Raw genomic sequence first — 24,649 nt, forward strand, 5'->3', positions numbered from 1 at the left:
ACATATCTCCTCTCTGCACGCAGCCACACTGCAGAGGGCTTTGTGTCTCTAAAGCCAGCTGTTCAGAACCTACTGCGTCTTACAGACAAAGAACAGTGTTTTCCAAAGTGTACACTCAGAACCACCAGGTGATTTCAAAAAGGACTTTGTTCTCAGAACACAGCCAGTATTTCAAAGAAGGGGGCCAGAAAATAGACTTTTCGTTTTAAAGCATCACAGGTGACTCTGATGAACACTAAAGTGTGTGAGACCCCTGTCTTGAGGGCTAAAGCAGAGGTATAGATTTCCTGGGGTGTCCTCTGACTTCTCCCAGCCCTCATACCTGCCTCCCTGCCTCCCTCCTGTCAAGCAGATGCCCCAGAGGGTCCTGAATCCAGGCAACATGCTATGGAAGGAAATAGTTTCTGATAAGGTCTATGGAGGTGGAAGACCTCTGTCTCTATGGCAGAAACAGGTAGTGGCCAGGTGTCCTCAGGGTTGGGGGTCACTCAGGGAGTCACCACTGTGTACCTTTTCATTCTCAGGTCAATATGGGGGTCTTGGGATGAGCCCATTTTAATGCTCTTTACTGCACTTAGAATAAAATTTCTAAATCTAATAATAAAGCTCTCAATGACCTGACCCCCTGCTTACCTGTAGAATCCCATATCTCACCACTCTCCTCTTCAGTCCAGCCATACCAACCCATATTTAACTCCTTAAAAACAACAATATAACAGCTTGTGTCCTTTGCACATGGAACTCTTTTTCGGCAATGCTCTCTGATCAACGCTTCCTGAACTGGCTTTTTTCATTTTTCACATCTCAAATAATAAAAACATCAAAATATAAACAATTGTTACCTATCTCCATAAAGTGGAGTTCAATTGATTTTATTTATATGTTCTTTTTATTTTTTTGAATTTTCAAAATTTTTATTTTTTATATATTAGGTTTTCAAAAGGGAAAAATACACATTAAGTTATTTCCATCCTTGGTATGCTTGAAAGGTATTTGGTAAGAAGCAAAACATTGATCTCATATTTCCCCCAAAATAGACAGTTGTCTCAATGCTATTTATTGACTAATACAAAATTTATCTCCCAGTAAAAGTGCCCCCATAATAATCGACTAAAGCCTACATGTTATTTGGTCTGCATCTGAGTTTCTATCCAATTCTATTGCTCTGTTTATTCCGGCACCAGCTCCACACTGGGTTTTTTTTGGTTTTTTGTTTTTGGTTTTGTTTTGTTTTGTTTTTTTGGCTATACACAAGAACTTATGTTTACTGCAAACAAAAACAAAAACAAAAAAAGAGAGAGAGGGAAGGAGAGAATATGGTCAGAAGCACAACATATAAGGTTAAGAATTTAAAAGCATCTTACATTCTGCCCTGATGGCAGCATAATTAATAGGAACAAATGGCCGTCTTGCTGCCTGCCGCAGCCGGAGAGTATTTTTGCAGACCTGAAGAGCAAATTTTGCGAAATATGTAGTGTGAAGGAAGAAAGCTTGACGGGTCTTCACTGCAGAATTTGGGCTCCCAGGGTTTCAGGCCAGCATCACCTGCATGGCCTGGTGAGACCTGTGACTTCTAACTCGAGGGTCCTCTGTAGCTGGGCTGGGAGGTAACTTCTCCTCTTCCGACCAGGTAGGCATTTTCAGGCCTCCGTATTTTTTCCAATAGAGCCAACAGGTTGCACGTAACTTACACTGCATATTAGGTGGACCCCACGAATACCACTGATGAGACTGTGTAGTGTAGCAGCTCTCACAGGCCCACCCGAGGAGAGGGTTCTGCAGTTGGAACGTGGTTCCCACGGCTCCATTCACAGCACCAGGTTTGCCACTGCTGGTGGATGTCTGGTTGGGATTTGGTTTGTAAGTTGGGATATAGACTTGTTTCAGCTTACTCTCAGCTTCTACTGCTTTTAGTCATTTCTGCTGCACATACCTGTCAGTAGTTTTCCACATGTAATAATATTCAATGATGCTTGTCAATGATTTCCAAGGGAGAAAGTCTTGACGTGTGTTGTTGAAGTGTTTGCCGTATTTTCCCGGTGCCTCTTCAAATAAACTAGCTTCAGAAGCCGACCATTCTTCCATTACATCTCTGCATAAAACAGGTCCCCCAAGTGGTACTAAGACACTAATTGCACTGCTCAAATCATAGCTGTGCCTGTACAATGTATCCATAGCATGAAACAGGGTGATGTCTGGAGAAGCTGCAGCGGGCACTTATGTGCAAACTAGGCTGCCTTACAGAACTGCTGCAATCAAGGGCTCGAGTGAATGTCCCAACAGCCCGTGCTACAACTAAAAACTGGTCGATCTGCCAGTCTGTAAGTGGGCTATTTGGGTCCCAGACTTTCACTTCCAATTTTGATTGTTCCCTCTCATCTGAGTCTCCTTCTAGGAGCATTTCTGGAATGTCTGCTTGATATCTAGGTCCCACTCTGATTTCACCTTTGTCAGCTAACAGTGTTTTCACTGATGGATCATAGACCAATGAGTAGAAAAAGGTACCTTCTTTATCAATATATGACAATACTGACTGTCTCATTCAGAAGGGCAACAATGCATTTCCCCCGATATGTGTTGCAGGCAGAGATTCGTGTTGGCGTGACAAAAAGAGTTCCCTATGTCTTAACTGATGTTTCTGTTTATCGGTCAAGTCAGCCTCAACTGTTGTTTCAGATCCTTCCTCAATTTCTTTAGCATGCTTGTCTGCGAGCATCATAGCATGTTGGAAGTATCTCGTCGTCTATAAAAGCACACTACTTTTGCTTCCACGTTGCCAGCTGCAGTCTTGTTGAGTTCTTCTATCCTCCTGATGAGGTACGGATTGCTGGAGGAATTCTCAAAGTAGACATCATCTCCGGCCGGTACACGTTGGCTGCCTTGTCCGCCCGCCCGCGGGTGGAGCCCGAGCCAAGCCCCGCCCGCCGCCACCGCCGCCGCCTCCTCGCCCACCAAACGGTTTTAGACTCTTCCACATCTGGCAGAGGAAGAGTCTCCTTGTGATTCTCTTTTTCGACATTTTCCTAGCTTATTTTTCACACTGATTTGAGATTAAACTTACATGAGATTTTCTTTCTCAAAAACCCTGTTAGAATTTTTACTTCAAATAAGTTAAAATTTAGATTAATGCAGCAGAATATGCATCTTTGGGACCTTCATGTGACTCTCCGTTGGTTACGTTTTTATTATATGCTTCTCTGGAGAATTTAAAGGCCTTGACTGATTCTTGCTAACATTTTTTTTCTCTCGATCTTTATTGGAGTATAATTGCTTTACACTGTTGTGCCAGTTTCCTCTGTACCACAAAGCGCATCAGCTGTATTTATACATATATCCCCACATTCCCTCCTTCTTGAGCCTCCCTCCCAGCCTCCCTACCCCACCCCTGGCTGTGGATGTGAATGGGATTATTTCACGTTATATTTTAATCGTATTATCCCTGACTATTGTTAACATATAATAATAATAAGGAATATTTCTTGAGTACTCACTACAGGCCATCTATTTGTGTTAAGCCTTTTATTAGTTAATTTGATTCTCACCCCAACCCATTTTTCACATGAAGAAATGAGGTCTTAAAGGGCTAGGTAACTTACCTGGGGTTTCACAACTAGAAAGTGTCAAAGCCCAGACTTAATTTCAGGTGTGTTGAAATCCCTTTTTATTTCTAATAACATTTCAGTTGATTGTTTTAGATTTACTGGATAGATCATCCTAGCAGCAAATAATGATAATTTTTCCATTTCCTTTCCAATACTTTTATTTTTTCCCTTTGTCCAGTTGTGTAACATCAGTTTCTTTTACGGCAGACACTTGTTTTAAATATCATTTAAATCTATACAACATCGTAACATACTAATCTTTACCCACTTCAAGTGAGTTGTAACATGATGTGATTTAAAATAAGACATAGGCATTTTTCCTATTACATTGAGTATGCCAGATTAGAACTTGCCAGAATGACTAAGTTGCATGAAGATATTTCCATGTTCTGTTTTTGTGTTTGTTACATTGTTTCTTATACCAAAAAATGTATAAAATTTAGCCTAAGATATTGTTAATGTTAAGGAAACAGTTGATTTTGCTTATTTGGATGCCCTTATTCACTTGAGGGCATATAGTGAACATTTGTTTGTGTTGTGTTGCGGACAGTTGGAGAAATGGATGGAGGCAACCAGAGTGGAGTTTCCGAGTTCCTACTCCTGGGGATCTCGGAGAATCCTGAGCAGCAGCGGGCCCTGTTTTGGATGTTCCTGTCTATGTATCTGGTCACAGTGGTGGGGAATGGGCTCATCCTCCTGGCCATCGGCTCTGACTCCCGCCTGCACACTCCCATGTACTTCTTCCTGGCCAGCCTCTCCTTCACTGACCTCTTCTTTGTCACCAACACAATCCCCAAGATGCTAGTGAATCTTCAGTCCCAGAACAAAGCCATCTCATATGCAGGGTGTCTGACACAGCTCTACTTCTTGGTCTCCTTGGTTGCTCTGGACAACCTCATCCTGGCCACGATGGCGTATGACCGCTATGTGGCCATCTGCCGCCCCCTCCACTACACCACGGCCATGAGCCCTAGGTTCTGTATTTCACTCTTCGCCTTGTGTTGGGCACTCTCTGTCCTCTATGGCCTCATCCACACCCTCCTCATGACCAGGGTGACCTTCTGTGGGTCCCAGAAGATCCACTACATCTTCTGTGAGATGTATGTCCTGCTGAGGCTCGCATGTTCCAACACCCAGATCAATCACACAGTGCTGACTGCCACAGGATCCTTTATGTTCCTCACCCCCTTTGGGTTCATGATCATGTCCTATGTCTGGATTGTCAGAGCCATCCTCCGAATACCCTCAGCCTCTAGCAAGTACAAAGCCTTCTCCACCTGTGCCTCCCATTTGGCTGTGGTCTCCCTCTTCTATGGGACACTCTGTATGGTATACCTGCAGCCCCTCCACACCTACTCCATGAAGGACTCAGTAGCCACAGTGATGTATGCTGTGGTGACCCCCATGATGAACCCTTTCATCTACAGCTTGAGGAACAAGGACATACATGGGGCTCTGGGAAGACTCCTCTTAGGGAGAGCCTTCCAGAGGTTAACATGAGGATAATTTTGGAAAGAGCATTAAAGTGGAGATTGGGAACTTCCTTCACCATGTGCAAGGCATTATCCTTTTGGGGATATAGGATAGATCCAGCTCAGAATGAGCTCATATATCTGTGATGAAAAAATCCATGTATGTATAACCCAATGTCCACAAAACCTCATCAGCCTCGATAATAAATCAGGTACCAGAAACAATAACAGTAGAAGTTTGCAGGATCAAATCCTTCAACTTGCCTGACACAGGTATACCCAGCCTTATCCAGATATATCCGGTTATGGGTCTCTCATGTTCTCTAACACACATTCACTCATATTCTTCTGAACTCTGAACTTTTTTAAGGAGCCTGCTGCCTGCAAGCCATTTATAGAATATATCTGGCACAACACCCACTGCAGGTACCCCGGGTGAGGCCACCCCTTTCCTGATGGTCTGCCAGCCATAGCTCTCACTGCTTCAATTCTGACCCCCCATCCCTCTGGACACAGCCCCTGATGTTCAGGCAGAAATAGCAAGGTATCTCTCTCTTTGGCTCTGGGTTGATTTCTCTCCTTTGGGTTCCAAAGCAATACTACCTCTCTTGCCTTTTTCCTGCTTTCTTTGTCTCTGAGAGCAGTCAGACTTTGTCCTTGGGAAGTGCATGCTGCCCCTTATTTCTGTGGCTCCTCCCCTCCCATCTCTTCTTCATTCCCTCAAAACAAAGCGCTCAAGTGTATCAACACATGCCCACGAGCAGGAGCGGTGGTGGAGGGAGTAGAAGGGGAGGAGGTCATTGTGAGACCCAATCTCTATGTAGGTTCTATGATTCTGACACCAGTTCTGACGTGTGTGTTTTTTCCACACCACGAAGCAATTCTCTGACACCAGCTGGGTGTCCTACAATTCAACTCAATTCTGACACTATCACCATGACACTATCTAACCCACAGGTTAAGGGCTCAGCTCCACCCTCCCACTCCCACCCCCAGCACTTTAGATGCCGATTGCAGGTCCACGTTGTCACTTGTGCTTCTGACTGAGCAGTTACAGATAGGAGGTTCCAATGACCCCCCCTCTTTGGGTTAAATTAATTTGCTAGAGCAGCTCACGGAATTCAGAGGAAACATTTTACTTACTGGATTACCAGTTTATTATAAAAAGACAACTTAGGAACAGCCAGATGGAAGAAACCCATAGGGCAAGGTATGTTGGAAGGGCATGCAGCTTCTGAAACAGGAGGGAAGGGAGCAGGGCACAACCTCTGAAAGAATGACATAGCCCGAGGACATAACATAAACTGATTAGACCCAAATGGGTCCAAGATGGCAGACAAGTCACAGGCGCCATGACGGTTCCAAGGCTGACCATGAGGATCAAAAAGTGGGCAGTGGCCCAATTCTGGAATACTCCACCCACTCATTAGCCTATGAAATTACCCATCCTTACAAAAACTGACAACCCCCATACCCTGGTGCCTTTCTCACCTTCTGAGATGGCCCACACTGTGTGGAGTGTGTTTCTCTCTAAATAAATCTCTAAATAAACTTCTTACCTATCACTTTGTCTCTCACTGCATTCTTTCTGTGATGAGACATCAAGGATCTGAGCTTCATTAAGTCCTGAAACCAGGTGTGTGATCTCAGTTGGAAGATCTTGGGTTTTGGCAGGGTTTGAGTCTCGGCCATGTGGGTTCAAGTCCCAATCTGAGTTTTAGATGGGTTCAAGTCCCAGCGCGTGGGTTTGAGTCCCAGCGCATGGGTTCAAGTCCCAATCACGGTTCTGGCCAGGTTCAAGTCCTGGTCACGTGGGTTTGAATCCCAATCTGGGTTTAGGCTGGGTTCGAGTCCCGGCAGGTGGGTTCAAGTCCCAATCTGAGGTGCACAGTTTCACTTCTATGCCCTCTCCAGGTCCACCACTCTACTTAACTCTCCATGTGTTTCCAACTCAGAAATTGTCTGAACTCTGTCCTTCGGGGTATTTATGCAGGCTTTATTACAGAGGCACGATTGATTAAATCAATGACCGTTGGTTGATGATTCCACTTCCAGCCAGCCCCTCACCCCTTTCCAAAGATTGGGGGCAGGGGGTGAGACTGAAAGTTTCAACCCTCATCACATGATTGTTTCACCGGGCTACCAGCCTCAACCTTAGGTACTTTCCAAAGGTCACCTCATGAACATAAATTCAGGTGTGGTTGAAATGGGTTTGTTATGAATATCAAGACAGCTTTACCACTCCTCTCACCTAGAAAATTCCAAAGGTTTTAGGAGCTCTGTGTCAGAAATTGAAAGATTAGATATATATTTATTATAAATCACGATATTACAACCATGTTAATGGATAGAAAGGCTCAATATTGTCAAGATGTAGGTTCTTCCCAACTTGATTTATAAATTCAATGCAATTCTAATAAAAGTCCCAGCAAGCTATTTTGTGGATATCAAGAAACAATATAAAGTTTATATGGAGAGAGAAAGACTCAGAAGAGTCAACACAATATTGAAGTAGCAGTAAAAGTTAGAGGACCAAAACTATGCAATTTCAAGACTTACTATAAAGCTACAGTAATCAATCCTGAGGTATTGGAGAAAGAAGAGACAAATAAATTGATGGAATAAAACACAGAGTTTTAGTCATTTGATCTTTAACAGAAGAGCAAAGGCATTTCAATGGAGCAAAGACAGTCTTCTCAACAAATGGTTTTGGAACAACTAGACATCCACATGCAAAGAAAAAACCATAGAATCTAGACACAGACCTTACATACGTCACAAAAATTAACTCAAAATGTATCACGGACCTAAATGTAAAATGCAAAGCTATAAAAAATAACACTTAAACTCAACAATAACTCTTCAAGGGGGGTCACTCACTGAACAGCCAGGGTCCACACAGATCATATAACAATGGCTGTGGAGAAGTCAGAGCTTCGCAAATTGCTTTAATTTTATTTGCCAGGGATTTGTTCCGTGCTCTGAAAATGCCACTTAGTCACTGGCTATTTTAAATAATAGTGCAATAAATACACATATACATAAATTGGTAAAAAAAAAAAAAACACTCAACAATAAGAAAACAAACCAATTGAAAAAATGGGCCAAAGACCATAAAAGACGCCTCACCAAAGAAGATATACAGATGGCAGTATACGAAAAGATGTTCCACATGTCACAACACACACCTATTAGAACTACGCGCCTATTAGAATGGTCAAAACCTAGAGCACTGACAACACCAAGTGCCAGTGAGTATGCCGACAACATACACATATACATAGAATATATGTTATATTCTGGGTGTTTTTTAGTAATATCCATTGATAACATATATTCTGTTTCTCTGATTCAGAGCATACATACACATAGTGAAATATTCAAAGCTTTGCTGAAAGGTCAGTGATGAAACAAGAGTCATTTATCACATTTATTCAACATTGTACTAGAAGGCTTAGTTCAATAATTTAAAAATAAATAAATAAAATAAAAGACATAAGGACTGAAAACAAAAAAATATACATCACAAACCTGAGTATAAATATAAAAAAATACAAAAGAATCTATAGACAAACCAATGGAATTAATAGTGTCTCCAGTAAGATCACCAGATAACAAGATCAACAAGTAAAACTCAAGTGTATCTCTACATATGAGCAACAGACAAGCAGAAACAAAAGCTTTAAAATGTTACCATTTACCATAGCATTTAAAAGCATCAAATACATATGAAAACACATCTAGCAAAGATGGGGTTTAACTCTACTGAAGAATACACTATTTGATCTAATAAGATCAATTAAAGAAAACCAAAAAATTGAGAAAATATACCACATCCACGACTTAAAAGGCTAACTTGCAAAGATGCCCATTGTGGCCCAAGTGAATCTAGTTTTAATGCAATACAAATTAAAATCCTAGTAGGTCTTTCTGAGGAAACTGACAAGCCTACTAAAAGTTTATATGGAAATTCAGAGCTAAGAATAACCAAAGAAATACTGAAGGACAAAAGTTTTAAACCACATATCAATCCTATTAGAAGATATAGTAATTAATGAGTGAAGCAGTGATGAGAGGATAGACAAACTAACAAATGGACTAGAATAAAGAGTCCGGAAAGAGATTCACATACATACAATCACCTGACGAATTACAGAGATTTACACTGCAATGCAGCAGAGAAAGGATGTTCTTGTCAATAAAAGAGCACTAGACATCCCTACTTGTGGTAGAAAGATGTATGTTGACCTCTCCCTCACCTGATACAAACATCAATTCTAGATTGATAACAGATCTGAAGGTGAAGGGTAAAACAATATATCCTTTAGAGGAAAACATGGGCAAGAGTTAGCAAAGATTCTTAAACAAGATACAAAACCCACAAATTACAAAATAAAAATTGACAAGTTGGACTATTTTAAAATTAAGATCTTATTTTTCTCAATACTCACCATTAATTGAATGAAATTCAACCACAAAGTTGAAGAAGATATTACTACATACATCTGACAAAGGACAGAATACATAAAGAACTCCTACAAGTCAACAGGAAGGAGATAGGTAACCCAATAGAAAAATGGGCACAAGACTCGAACAGCTAACGTACAAAGAGGATAGAGCTACGGAGAATAACCACACGAAAGGGTGCTTAACACTGTTAGTCAGCAGGGAAATGCAAATTAAAACTACAATGAGATACCACTACATACCCACCAAAAAGCTCAAATGAAAAATATGAAAAATACCAAGTCATGTTTAAAACGTGGATTCTTACACACTGGTGGAGGGAGGGTAATTGTTACAAGCATGATGGAAAACTGGTTAGCGCTATCTTCTAAACTATACACCTGCCCTATCATTCAGAAATCTCACTCATACATAAAGATGCCCAAGAGGAATATGTAGCTGCACTATTCATAACAGCCAAAATTGGAAACCACAAATGCCCATCAATGGTAGAACGGATTTCTTAATGGCCTATTCACACAATAGAACTCCATACAGCAATGAAAATGGGCAATCTACAACCACATACAACGTGAATGAACCTCACATGCATAATATCAAGTGAAAGAGGTAAATAAGAAAGAGTACAGGGACTTCCCTGGTGGCACAGTGATTGAGAATCTGCCTGCCAAGGCAGGGGACACAGGTTCAATCCTTGGTCCTGGAAGAACCCACACACTGTGGAGCAACTAAGCCTGTGCCCCACAACTACTGAGCCTGTGCTCTAGAGCCCACAAGCCACAACTACTGAGATCACATGCTGCAACTACTGAAGCCCTCGAGCCTAGAGCCGGTGCTCTGCAACAAGAGAAGCCACCACAATGAGAAGCCCACACACCACAACGAAGAGTAGACCCTGGTCACAACTAGAGAAAGCCCGCATGCAACAATGAAGACCCAACACAACCAAAAATAAAAATTAAAAAAAAAAACATTAAAAAAACGAGTACAAAAGGTACACTTCCATTTAAATAAAGTAAAAATGGGTAAAACTAACTTATGCTATTACGAGTCAAGGGAGTGACTGCCCCTACAGGAACAGTGACTAGTAGAGAACGTGACAGGATTCCTGCAGGGTTACTAATGTGTTTTAGATCTGACTGCCGGTTACTCATGTTTGTTCAGTTTGTAAAAAGTCCTGCCAAATTTTTCAAACTTGTTTCTACACGCTAAAACACCATAAATAGCATTGTTTTTCATTCTGTGTCTGATTATTACGACATCTAGAATCCCTGTATGCCTTTCAGCTGTTGGTTCTTGCTTTAGGAATCTTATTTCCTTGCATGTCTGCTTATCTTTGGTTTTGTGCTTGATATTGTGTTTGAAAATGTGATGAAGAGAAATATTTGAGGTCTAGGTTGATGTTATTTTCCTCCAAATATGATTTTTTTAAATTTCTTTTACTTAGTACTTGGAGTCAGTAGCAATATATAACCATCCTAATCCAAATTCAGTCCTTGAGATTTTCTGGACCTCTGATGACTCAAAGCCAGGCTGCACTCTATGTGAAGTCTTCTTTATTTCTAGCTTAATTCAATTCCCTAGGAAACCTTTTAAGATTGCTGCCCAAGGTGGAATTGGTTTACTCTCTGTTAGTAAGATTCATTTCCCAAGACCTCTGCTTATAACATTAACAATCATCCAGGTTTAACATTGACGCAATTATCCAGGTTTGTCTCAACAAGCTGTCTTGGGATTGCCTCCCCGAGGCCTCTCCAAAGTTGATAAATAGGACTGATGTGGTCTCAATTCAGCCCCTTCCTTTATGAACTAAGGATCAAACCATCAGTTCTCAGATCCCCCATTCTCATCAAGCATGAAGAGCTTTACCTTCTGTCTCTTCTTTTGCATGGACTGATTATCCAGGCACAAACTGCCCTGCCTCCCACCTTTAGCGAAAAGGAAGAGTCATCAAGTCCTATTCAGAAAGCAATGTCTTAGGGTCCTTTACATCTATCCTGACTGAAACTGCATCCTACATAGGATGAAAGTGTAGGCAGCAGAACCAGGGAACTCTGAGACCAGCACAGAGCCGTGGGTAAGACCTGGATATTTCTGGCTTACGTGCTCTCTTTTCTTCCTTGCTTATATGGCTCTTCTCCATTTTCTCTCTTACACAAACATACTCACATACTTTGAAAGTATGTAACATTTTTTATAAATTTATTTATTTGTTTATTTATTGGCTGCGTTGGGTCTTTGATGCTGCACACGGGCTTTCTCTAGTTGCAGCGAGCTGAGGCTAACTCTTCATCATGGTGCACTGCCTCCTCATTTCAGTGACTTACCTTGTTGTGGAGCATGGGCTCCGGGCGCACGGGCTTCAGTAGTTGCGGTGCATGAGCTCAACAGTTGTGGCGCACGGGCTTAGCTGCTCCTCGGCATGTGGGATCTTCCTGGAGCAGGGATCAAACCCGTGTCCCCTGCATTGGCAGGCGGATTCTTAACCACTGCACCATCTAGGAAGTCCCAAAAGTATGTAACTTTGAAAGTATAATCTAACCCCTTTGTAGTTAAAGGCAATGTAATAATCCCTCCAATCTGTAATGCTCTACAGGTTTCAAAGTGTTATTACACTCCCTGTTGCACACAGTTCTCAAAACTTCAAGGAAGTCTTCCTGGGTTGAGATGAGGAGGCTCAGGGAGGTTGCATCCTCTCACAGTCATGGAGCTAGGGAGCAACAGAGAACAAGAGGCCAGTTTTCCAGTGTCATGTCATGTGTGGAGGCCAGTTGTCCAGTTTTCCATACTGTCCCCACATTCTCCCCTCTCCATCCACACACACTGCACAGAAGTTTGTGTCTCTGAGGCCACCTGACCACATGAGTGTTCAGAACCCACTGACTCTTACAGACTCAGGGCAGTGTTTCCCAAATTGTACAATCAGAATCATTGAAAGCTTGCTGAAAATGACTTCATTCTCAGAACAAAGTCCTGATAAACACTTTACACATACATATCTATGTTTTTGTCTGATTATATTTTAAGATAAATCCCTAAAACTGGGATTGCTCAAAGGGATATCCTATCTAAGAGCTTATGACATGGAAATGTCAAGTTTCCATCCAGAATGTTGTACTTAATTATTTCCTTTCATCAGATATAAAACTGCTTTCTAATCCCATCTTTTGATAAGGAGTGAAGATACATGTTTGTTCACGTCTTTACTGACTTGGAATTTCTTCTTTTATGAATTGCATGTCTGTGTCTGTTCCAGTGAGACACAGGGGTGGTAATTTTATTACTGACTTACACTAGGTCTTTCTCTATTCAGCATTTTAAGTCTTTGTATATCACATCCAGGGCAAGTATTTTTCCTTTTTGGCATTTTTGTTTGTTTGTATTTTATGGTTGTATGGTGGTGTTTTGATGAGGGAAGTATTTTGTTTTTATGAAGTAAAATATGGCATAATTTCTCATTGTGTTTTCTGCCTTCAATGCCATTCTTGTGAAGACTGTCCCCACATCAAGGATTTTTTAATGAAACAATGTAATAGGAGAAAATATAAGTGATATTTACTTCCCTCCTTTGCAAAATATCCCATTCAAAATGATCAAGGAAGTGTGAAAAGTAATTTAAAAATTGAAAACAACTCTGGAGAACAGGTGATATCACAGGTCAGGAACTTAGAGGAATTACTGCACAACATGGAGCAGTGGGTTTGGACTGAGGGACAAGCCCTAAGGTGCCAAAGAAACCAGCGGATCCAGCACAATGTCCCTCCGGGGACTGCAGGGGAGAAAATGGGTGGTGATTCTCTTCAGTGGGGTCGTGGAAAACCAGCAGGTAGGGAACAGCAAGGACTGGGGGTAAAGCAGTCAGTGGGACAGGGAGAAGGCCTATATGGGAAAAGAATCTTAAAAAGAGTGGATATATGTATATGCATAACTGATTCACTTTGCTGTACACCCAAAACTAACACAACATTGTGTTACACTCTAGGGGACTTCCCTTGCCGTCCAGTGGTTAAGACTCCGCACTCCCAATGCAGGGGGCACGGGTTTTGATCCCTAGTCAGGGAACTAAGATCCCACATGCTGCACAGCGTGGCCAGAAAGAGAAAAAAAAAAAAAAACTATACTCTAATAAAAAATTTTTTTAAATAAAAATAATTAAGTAAGCCAGAAAGACAAATATTGTGTGCTAACTTACATATATGGAATCTAAAAAAAATGGTACTGATGAACCCAGTGACAGGGCAAGAATAAAGATGCAGATGTAGAGAACAGACTTGAAGACATGGGGGCAGGGGGGTGGGCGGCGAAGGGGAAGCTGGGACAAAGTGAGAGAGTAGCATTGACATATATACACCACCAAATGTAAAACAGATAGCTAGTGGGAAGCTGCTGCATAGCACAGGGATATCAACTTCATGACTGGTGATGACTTAGAGGGGTGGGATAGGGAGGATGGTAGGGAGTCACGGGAAGGAGGGGATATGGGGATATATGTATAAATACAGCTGATTCATTTTGTTGTACAGCAGAAACTGGCACAACAATGTAAAACAATTATACTCCAATAAAGAGCTTAAAAAAATAAGGGAAAAAAATTTTTTAGAACGTTTCCATCACCTCCAAAAGAAACCCTGTATTCTTTACCTATCACTTCTTACCCATCACCCTTCTCTCAGGTGTAAGCAACCACTAATCTACTTTCTGTCTCTATAGATTTCCATATTTTGGCCTTCCATATGAATGGAATCATATCATAGGCGGTCTTTTGTGACTAGCTTCTTTCACGGAGAATATGTTTTCCAGGTTCATCCATGTTGCAGCATGTACTTGGACTTCATTCCTTTTTATGGCTAAATAATGTTCCAGTGTATCAATATGCCACATTTTGTTTAATTCATGTCCAAGAAATAGACATACAGGTTATTTCCACCTTTGGAGTATTCTAATGCTATAATAAACATTCACATACAAGTTTTCATGTGGACTTATGTTTTCATTTCTCTTGAGAGATACCTAGGAGTAGAATGGCTGGGTCATTTGGTAACTCTCTGTTTAGCCTTTTGAGCAACAGCTAGACTGTTTCCAAAATGACAGCACCATTTTACATTCCAGCCGGCAGTATAGGAGTGTTCTAATTTCTCTACATCCTTGCAAATGCTTGTTATTTTCTGAATTGTTTATTACCTGAATTGTTCCTAGAGGGTGTTTAGTGGTATCTAATTGTGGCCTTCATTTGCATTTCCCTGATGACTAATGATGTTCAGCATCTTGTCATGTGCTTATTGGCCATCTGTATATCTTCCTTGGAGAAATGTCTTCAGAATCTTTGCCCATTTTTAATTGGGTTATTTTTCTTTTCATTACTCAGTTATGAGTACTTTATATATTCCACATGCAAATTCCTTATCAGATATATGATTTACAAATATTTTCTGCCACTCTATGGGATTATTTGTACTTTCTTGATGGTGTCATTTAAAGCACAAACATTTTTAATTTTGATTAAATCCAATGTATCTATTTTTTTATTTTGTTGCTCTCGATGTCATATCTAAGAATCCTTTGCCAAACACAAGATTTGAAGATTTGCCTATGTTTTCTTCTGAGAGTTTCATAGTGTTAGCTCTTATATCTAGGTCATTCATCAATTTTGATTAAATTTTGTATACAGTGTGAGGTAAGGGTTCACCTCTTTGGCATATGGCTATCCTGGTGACCCAGCACTATTTGTTGAAAATATCTTTTCCCCACTGAATGATCTTGACATCCTTCTCAAAAATTAGTAGACCATAGACACATGAGTTTATTTCTGCAATTTGAGTTCTTTTCCATTGATCTATATGTATACATTTGCATCAGTACCACATGTCTGATCTTCATTACTGTTGCTTTGTAGTAAGTTTTGAAATTGGGAAGTGGAATCCTCCAAATCTGTTTTTGCTTTTCAAGATTGTTTTGGCCATTCTAGGTTCCTTGCAATTTCATGTGGATTTTAGAATCAATTTGCTTCAAGTTCTACAAAGAAGTCAGCTGGGGTTCTGACAGGGATTGTATTTAATCTATAGATCTATTTGGAGACTATTGCCATCTCATATTAAAACTTCCAATCCATGAGAGTGGGATCATTTTCTGTTTATTTAGATCTTTAATTTCTTTCAACAATGTTTATAGTCTTCAGAGTATAAATTTTGCCTTTTTTGTTAAATTTATTCCTAGGGATTGTTTTCTGTTTGATGCTATTGTGAATGAAACTGCTTTCTTAATTTTGTTTTCTGATTGTTTATTGCAAGTATAAAAAAACACAATTGATTTTTTTATATTGTCTTGTATCCCACAATCTTTCTGACTTCATTTATTATTCTAGTAGTTTTTTAGTAGAAATTTTTAGTAGGATTTTCTATATATAAGATCATGTCATCTGTAAATAGAGATGTTTTATTTCCTCTTTTCCAGTCCGGAAGACTTTTATGTATTTTTCTTGACTAACTGCCTTGACTAAATCAAATTTTAATTTCAGTCTTAATTTTTCTGTATTGCTTGAATGATTCACGCTGGAACTTTTTTGTTTTTAATCAACAGATTCCAGTATAGAAAAGAAGCTATTTTTATTTGGAAAAATGATTCCATGGAATATCTTTTAAAATTTATATCTTAAGCTGTTGAAGAAATCCCAACAAATTCTAAATATTAGAAATTGACAATAAATGAATATGTTTAATTTGGAATCTAATGCAAACCAAATCATACCAAAAAGATGATAAAGGTGGCACATACAAAAAAGAAACTGTAGATAAACCTCGTTTATAAATATAACTAAAACCCTAAGTAAAATATGAGAAGTAGTTTAAACCAGGAATGTTAGCATGTTTTAATATGAGAAAAGCTATCAACATAATGTGTCATGATAGGCACTGAAAAGCATTTGGTTAAAAATGCAACAGACAACACAACATTGTAAAGCAATTATACTCCAATAAAGATGTATTAAAAAAATGCAACAGCCATACCTGATTGTTGAAATACTATTGGTAAAATACAATGAAAGATAGTTGCTGAATATACATATACACCTCTGCTTAAATCCATTTATATTGACCATTCTTCTTAAAACTCTTTACTGTACAGAGTATAAAATTTTTTAAATCTTAACAAGGCTAACATGATCTGGTTACTTTTTTTTTTTATACATTTTTTAAATTTATTTATTTATTTATTTTATTGGCTGTGTTGGGTCTTCATTGCTGCCCATGGGCTTTCTCTAGTTGTGGTGAGCGGGGGCTACCCTTTGTTGTGGTGCGCAGGCTCCTCATTGCCGTGGCTTCTCTTGATGCAGAGCACGGGCTCTAGGCACGTGGGCTTCAGTAGTTGCAGCACATGGGCTCAACAGTTGTGGCTCACGGGCTCTAAAGCGCAGGCTCAATAGTTGTGGTGCACAGGCTTAGCTGCTCCGTGACATGTGGGATCTTCCTGAAGCAGGGATCGAACCCGTGTCCCCTACATTGGCAGGCGGTTTCTCAACCACTGCGCCACCTAGGAAGCCCTGATCTGGTTACTTTTTAATGCACAACCTCATACCCCTTTTTCTCTCCAATGACATTTCAGTTGATTGTCTTAGGCTTCCCGGATAGATCATTCTATCAGCAAATGATGATAATTTTTTCTTTTCCATTCCAATATTTTCACTTTACCCCTCTTTGTCCAATTGTGCAATATCTATTTGCTATACTGTATACACATTTTAAATATTATTTTTAAAATTATGCAATATCAAAATATAGCATACTAATCTTTAGGCACTTCAAGAATACTGTAAGATGGCAGGACTTAAAATAAAACATAGATATTATTTCCATAATATTGAGTATGCCAGGTAAGAAGTTGCTGGAATGATTAAGTTGCATAAAGATTTTCCATATTATGCTTTTTTCTCTGTTATTAATTTGTTGCTTATGTAAAAAAAATTATGAAATTCAGTCTGAGATATTTTTAATGCTAAGAAAATAGTTGATTTTGCTTTTCTGGATGTCCTTATTCAATCAAGGGCACTCAGTAAATATTTGTTGGTGTTGATGTTGCAGACAGTTGGGGAAATGCATGGAGGCAACCAGACTGGGGTCTCTGACTTCCTGCTCCTGGGGCTCTCGGAGAATCCTGAGCAGCAGCGGGTCCTGTTTTGGATGTTCCTGTCCATGTACCTGGTCACAGTGGTGGGAAATGGGCTCATCATCTTGGCCATCAGCTTTGACTCCTGCCTGCACACTCCCATGTACTTATTCTTGGCCAACCTCTCCTTCACTGACCTCTTCTTCGTCACCAATACAATCCCTAAGACACTGGTAAACCTTCAGTCCCAGAACAAAGCCATCTCATATGCAGGGTGTCTGACACAGCTCTACTTCCTGGTCTGCTTGGTGACCCTGGACAACTTCATCCTGGCCACAATGGCATATGACCGCTATGTGGCCATCTGCCGCCCCCTTTACTACATCACAGCCATGCGCCCTGGGCTCTGTATTTTGCTTCTTGCCTTGTGTTGGGCACTGTCTGTCCTCTACGGCCTCTTCCTCACCATCCTCATGACCTCTACGGCCTCTTCCTCACCATCCTCATGACCAGGGTGACCTTCTGTGGGTCCCGGAAGATCCACTACATCTTCTGTGAGATGTATGTCCTGCTGAGGCTCGCGTGTTCTAACACCCTGATGATTCACGCACTGCAGATTACCACAGGCTGCTTCATCTTCTTCACCCCCTTAGGGATCATGACCACGTCCTACGTCCAGATTGTCAGAGCAATCCTCCGAATACCCTCCGCCTCTGGGAAGTATAAAGCCTTCTCCACCTGTGCCTCCCATTTGGCTGTGGTCTCCCTCTTCTATGGGACACTTGGTATGGTATATCTGCAGCCCCTCCACACCTACTCCATGAAGGACTCAGTAGCCACAGTGATGTATGCTGTGGTGACCCCCATGATGAACCCCTTCATCTACAGCCTGAGGAACAAGGACATGCATGGGGCTCTGGGAAGACTCCTCTTAGGGAGAGCCTTCCAGAGGTTGACACAAGGTAATTTGGGGCATTGAAATGAAGGCTGGGAATTTCCTTCATTGTGTGAAAGTCATTATCCTGTGTGATATACAGGAGTAATTAGGACAAAGATCCAGCTCAAAATGAGTTTATTGATTTATAGTAAAGAGAAGACATGTATGTGTAACCCAACATCCCTTAGACTTCACCAACCTTGGCAATAAATAAGGGCATACTAAGACTAATACAAGACATTTGCAGGATCAGATCCTTCAACTTGCCTGACACAGGACCACAGTCCCAGCCTTATCCAGATATATTCAGTTATAGTGCAGAGAGGTCACTATTCACTCAAATTCCTGAGCTCTGATCTTCTCTTAGGAGAATGGCTTGCAAGTCATTTATAGATGATATCTTGTGCTACCCCCACTGCAGGTGTGGTAGGCGAAGCTGCCCCTTACTTGCTGCACTGCCAGGTGGAGAGCTCTACTTCAGTACTGACCCACAGTCCCTCTGGACACAGCCCGTATGGTTTAGCTAGAAATGGCAAGAAGATTCCTCTCCTTTTCTCTGGGTTGATTTTTTTTTAATAAATTTATTTATTTTATTTATTTATTGACTGTGTTGGGTCTTCATCGCTGCACACGGGCTTTCTCTAGTTGCTGCGAGCAGGGGTTACTCTTCATTGTGGTGTGCAGGCTCCTCATTGTAGTGGCTTCTCTTGTTGTGGAGCATGGGCCCTAGGCACGTGGGCTTCAACAGTTGTGGCACATGGGCTCAGTAGTTGTGGTTCACGGGCTCTAGAGCGCAGGCTCAATAGTTGTGGCGCACGGGCTTAGTTGCTCCATGGCATGTGGAATCTTCCCAGGGCAGGGCTCGAACCCGTGTCCCCTGCATTGGCAGGTTATTCTTTACCACTGCACCACCTAGGAAGTCCCTCTGGGTTGATTTTTAACACTTAACCCTTGGGCTCCAAAGCTATACTTCCTCTCTTGCCTTTTTCCTGTGTTTCTTTTATCTGAAAGAAGTCAGACCTTGTCCTTGAGAAGTCCATCCTGTCTTTCATTTTTGGCTCCTCATCTCTCACCTCTTCTTCATGTGACAACTCCATGCGACAACTCCATCCTTCCCTCTAAACAAAACTCTCAAGCATATCAACACACACCCATGAACAGGAGTAGTGGTGGAGATGTCAGGAGAGAAGGTACTTTGCGACCTAGTCTTAGCTTTATTGATGTTTATTCAGTCATTCATCCATTCATCAAATTGATGAATGTCTGAATGTCCATTAGGGGCCTCAAACTGGATCACAAACATGAGTAAGGAGCTCACAGTCTACTGAGAGAAGTAGGCAAAATTATAATAAATGTAAATGGACCTAACTCATCAGTTAAAAGGCAATGTTTAACAGATTGATTAAAAAACAAAATACAGATATATGTATTTAAGAGACACACTGCAGCATAAAATATATAAAACTTAAAAGTAAGAATGGAAACAGGCATATTTGGAAAATAATAATCAAAAGAAAGCTTAATATAGCTATCTTAACATCAGATAAAATAGGCTTCAAAGCAAAAATCATTATTAAGAATGGAGAATGTTCTTTTTTTGTATGTACAAGAGATGATGGATGTTAACTAAACTTATCATCGGAGTAATCATTTCAACATATACGTAAGTCAAGTCATTATGCTGTACACCCGAAACATATACAGTGTTGTATGTCAATTATAACCCAATAAAACCAAAAAAAAAAAAAAAAGAATTAAGAATGCTACTATCCAAGGCAAATTTGAAATACACCCTCACGCTGCAGGAAGCAAATGAAGTTTAAGCTCTTTAAGCTCCTTCACCCTCTCTTGCAGATACCCCTACCAAGACTCTTATCTAATTTGTAATTTGTATTTGTTCTTACACAGGACCCCAAATAGTATAACTTCAGGCCCCGAAGTCTTGTATCTGCCTCACCCCTCCTTATGTCACTAATATAAAGCAACTGTAAAAGTATTTTTTGCACCTTTTTTTAAAAAAAAGTCTCAAAATATGAGAAGTAAATCTGGTATAATTACCAGGAAGAATTTACAAGGTCATCATCATGAAAGGAATATTTGGCAGGCCTCTCTTGATTATTAGTGGGACAGGTGGGCAGAGGAATGGTGAAAATATGGAGGATCTGCAAAGGCTATTAAAATACTCCCTTTTCAACATGGGTTTGATCCCTGTTCCGGGAAGATCCCACATGCCGTGGAGCAATGAGGCCAGTGTGACACAACTACTGAGCCTGCATTCTAGAGCCTGCGAGCCACAACTACTAAAGTCCGCATGCCTAGAGCCCATGCTCTGCAACAAGAGAAGCCACCACAATGAGAAGCCCTTTCACCGCAACAAAGAGTAGCCCCTGCTCACCGCAACTAGAGAAAGCCTGAGAGCAGCAGTAAAGACCCAACGCAGCCAAAAACATAAAAAATAAATAAAAAGTAAAATGCACATATTCTTTGACTCATTGCTAGGAAAGTTCCCTGGGAAAGCATGACAATTTCCGCCAACTGGAAACAACCTGAAGGTCTATGTGGGCCTGATTGGATTAAAAGGTACCTCCGTGTGAGAGAATCTATACAATTATTTAAAAGAATGAGGTAAAACTGTGTTAACTATAAAAAGATAGTTAAATACATTGTTAAATAATATATGCCATGTGGTATACTGTAAAACCCAAATATATATTAAAGAAGAGATTCAGGACCATATTTACAAAAAAAAAAATACTCCCTTTCCAATTACATATCTATATAAGACTGAATTTCCTCCATATACTTCAATCACAATAACACATCACTACAAAATAAATGCAGAAGCAGATATGAGAATCCAGCTATCATCTATAAAGCCAGATACTTAAAATATTTTTAAAATGTAAAACAATGCCATTCTTCTCATTACATCTGTGTTTTGAAAAGTATAGTTACTTTTCATTTAAAATCCTTCTTATGGGACTTCCCTGATGGTCCAGTGGTTAAGAGTCTGCCTTTCAGTGCATGGGACATGGGTTCAATCCCTGGTTGGGGAACTAAGATCCCACATGCTGTGGGGCAACTAGGCCCACATGAGCAACTATGGAGCCCACGTGCTCCGGAGCCCACGCACCACAACTAGAGAGAAACCTGTGCACCACAGGGGAGGATCCCACCTGCCACAAAGAAGATCCCATGTGCCACAACTAAGACCCAAGGCAGCCAAAAATTAAATAAACATTTTTAAAAAATAAAATAAAATCCTTCTTATGATAACATATGAAAGGGAGATTACTGGTTTTTTACTGAATTAATAAATAAATCTGCTTACTAATCACAAAAACAAAAGCTCTTGGAGGGGTCTTCAAAATTTTAAGAATGTAAATGTATCCTGAAACCAAAAGTTTGAGATATGTTCTCCTAAAATACAAACATACATGAAAATGATTCACATCAAGTTCAGGAAAATGGCTCCTTTGAGAAAGGAACCAGAATAGTGCTTTAGTGGTATTTATAACATTTTAAATGTTTTTTTGAGAGAGAAGTGACACAATAGGGTAAGAAATTAATATAATTTTTGTAGAGAGTATATATGTGTCCACAATTATTCCCTATATTATAGTGTATGTTTGAAACTATTCCTAACGAATTTTTTTAATTTTTAAATGATCTGAAAGTATGATTTGCCATTGGGTTTGATCAAAATATGGGAAATACATGTATTTTCTCTCCAAACATATAGAAGACCTGGATAATATAGTTTTAATTTTAAAAAGTCATTTGAGGGCTTCCTAGGTGGCGCAGTGGTTAAGAATCCGCCTGCCAATGCAGAGGTCACGGGTTCGATCCCAGCTCCAGGAAGATCCCACATGCCATGGAGCAACTAAGCCCGTGTGCCAAAAAAAAAAAAAAAAGTCATTTGAGAGCCTAGAAGGAAAAATGACCAGATACCAGAGGTAGAAAGTGAAGCTTTAGCAGTAGGGAGTCGAATTAGTGACCTATGGGACTACTGGGGACATTACAGGATGCGATTTTAACTCCTACCCAGCCAGGAGTTGAAGGCAAAGGACTCATCTCAGTGGAATCTAGAACTGGACTTCCTGTATATGAAACATAAAAGAGCTAAACAGAGCCTGGAAAGTTTCCACCCTCTCACCCACAGTCATAGCTGGAAGTGAACCCCCTGCCCTCTAACCTTTCATATTTCACATCTCATTAACCCTGTGTGTCATGTCATAGGAAAAATCACCTCACCTGACCTTTCACCTCACTACTTTACTAGATCTGAACATTCTGCTATTTGGAACATTTATTCAATTTTTTTTATTTTAACAATTACATTTTCATTTGCAAGAACTCCAAGTGGTTCTTTTACACGACTGTCCTTATTTCATGGATGAGCTACCCTGCAGTATTTCTCTGAAGATACTGTTCTGATTATCTAGAGGTCTTTTTTTTTTTCTTCAACCTAGACGTCTTGTTCTTGTTCAGTTTGGTCTGTTTCCTTGGGTGTAAGTTCTTCCTTTCGTTTCGTTCTCTGTTCATCACCACACTTTCATGATTTTATGTTTTGGAAATAGCTGGTGATTTCTGATATATGCACTCGTGATTGTAGCTGAGATTTCCTATTCAACTGTCCTTTGTGTCTGTGTATCACCCACGTGGGTGAGAGTGGAAGTTAAAATGGAGGCTTGCATTCTGCACTGTTTTCTGTAAGAGTTAGGTGTAGATAAGAATTTTTACCAGAAGAAGGGACTTCAGCAGCTGGTTCCTCTGGTTATGAGTGTTCCCTGTTTTCTCCAGATTTCACTAGCGATTCAGGGCACTTCTCTATGTCCAACCTGACCTTCCATACTTTGTCCCTCCCACCTACAGGCAAATAACCCCCTCACTGCTACCTGACCCAAGGGAGTTACACTACTGCTGCTCCCACTGCAGAACCACAATCCCCCTGTCAGGCAGTCCTGGGTCCCCTCCTGCTCTGGAGTCCATCACTTCCAGGTGCAAAACACACCTCGTACTGCACCCAACAGGTACAGTAGCATCCTGCAAACACAGGGAGGTGGGAGAGCACAGAGAGGCAAACCAAACCAAGGGACTGGAGCCAAGGAGGAGACATCCCCTGAGCTGGGTCTGGAAGGACGGGAAAAAAATGAGTGATGTTGATAAAGAAGAAATTAAGAAGGAAAACTGAGGCAAAGGGAATGGTATGAACAAAAGCGCAGGAACTTTAAACAGAAGGGTATATGCAAAGAGTTTTAGGGTTGGAAATAGAGTGGTGGGAGGACAGCATCAAGGCAATGTCACAGGTTGGGTTCTCCAGAAGCAGATGCTGAGATGGAGTCTGGAGCATACGGTGTTTAATAGGGACAGACGCCTGTGAAGGAACAAGCCTTCCCAGCTGTGGCAGGAAAGGGCAGCAGCTGCCCACAATGATCTCGGACTCGACGCCATACTCCAGATTCTCAGCCCGAGGAAAGCCATCGCTTCCTCCGCTCCAACCGTAGTGCCCCCCAACTCCGCCCCAGTTCCAGCTGTCTCCCGAAGGCCGTCCAGCCCTGTGTGCCGCGCGCGGCTCTAAGGCAAACAGCACTAAAGAAGGATAAGAGCCACCAGAAGCGCACGGGCTCCGCCACGGAAGCCGGCTAAACCTTCAAGAACCCCAGCCGCGCCAAAGCCAAAGCGGCCGGCACGCGGCAGCAGCCAATGAGAAGCCTTGGGGGGGGTGGGCCTCCTGTTTGATTGACCAATGGGAGGCCCTGGTTGATCGGTCCTCTTAGTTGGTCTCTCCTATACCCCTTTCAAGACCCCAGGAGGGTAAAGACGCACACCCTTTCTGGGCCGACAGCCAATGAGGAGACCGGGAAGGCGGGACTCCCGCAGAACTAGCTAATGAAAAGTTCGCAGACGTCTACGCTCTAATTATCCTTGCCCAACCGCCGCGGAGCGACACCGGCTGGTTCCGCTGGGTGCGCGCGCCATCCAGTGGCGGCCAGGCAGAGCTCTCAAGCGTCCTTGTTAGAAACTTAAAACCTGGCTGCCAACCTTTGTAGTGTTCCCCGAGCTCGGAA

At 41.1% G+C, this 24,649-nt stretch overlaps 2 protein-coding genes and 1 pseudogene across 2 annotated transcripts; 2 read left to right on the plus strand and 1 right to left on the minus strand.

Moving 5' to 3' along the window:
- Positions 1 to 1,341: 1,341 nt before the first annotated feature.
- Positions 1,342 to 2,739, minus strand: LOC130840662 (metastasis-associated protein MTA3-like; annotated as a pseudogene).
- A 1,374-nt stretch (positions 2,740 to 4,113) lies between these two features.
- LOC130840632 (olfactory receptor 1D2-like) lies at positions 4,114 to 5,102 on the plus strand. The gene has a single exon (XM_057716327.1). It carries the CDS (start codon positions 4,161 to 4,163, stop codon positions 5,100 to 5,102), a length of 942 nt encoding a protein of 313 aa, XP_057572310.1. The 5' UTR covers positions 4,114 to 4,160.
- A 12,526-nt stretch (positions 5,103 to 17,628) lies between these two features.
- LOC130839548 (olfactory receptor 1D2-like) lies at positions 17,629 to 24,227 on the plus strand. Its single transcript, XM_057713806.1, has 3 exons — positions 17,629 to 18,122; positions 18,155 to 18,603; positions 24,040 to 24,227. The coding sequence occupies exons 1-3, from the start codon at positions 17,629 to 17,631 to the stop codon at positions 24,225 to 24,227; spliced, it is 1,131 nt and encodes a 376-aa protein (XP_057569789.1).
- Positions 24,228 to 24,649: the final 422 nt, after the last annotated feature.

The sequence above is a fragment of the Hippopotamus amphibius genome, chromosome 17 (assembly GCF_030028045.1).
Source record: "Hippopotamus amphibius kiboko isolate mHipAmp2 chromosome 17, mHipAmp2.hap2, whole genome shotgun sequence".
In the NCBI taxonomy this organism is placed as follows: domain Eukaryota; kingdom Metazoa; phylum Chordata; class Mammalia; order Artiodactyla; family Hippopotamidae; genus Hippopotamus; species Hippopotamus amphibius.

What these genes read in the sequence shown, in the direction of transcription:
- LOC130840632 (XM_057716327.1), top strand. Translation starts at nt 4,161, where the DNA reads ATGGATGGAGGCAACCAGAGTGGAGTTTCCGAGTTCCTACTCCTGGGG.
- LOC130839548 (XM_057713806.1), top strand. Translation starts at nt 17,629, where the DNA reads ATGCATGGAGGCAACCAGACTGGGGTCTCTGACTTCCTGCTCCTGGGG. An exon ending in CTCACCATCCTCATGACCTC is followed by an intron (nt 18,123 to 18,154) that starts TACGGCCTCTTC and finishes CCTCATGACCAG; the next exon opens with GGTGACCTTCTGTGGGTCCC. An exon ending in CTTCCAGAGGTTGACACAAG is followed by an intron (nt 18,604 to 24,039) that starts GTAATTTGGGGC and finishes GCCATACTCCAG; the next exon opens with ATTCTCAGCCCGAGGAAAGC.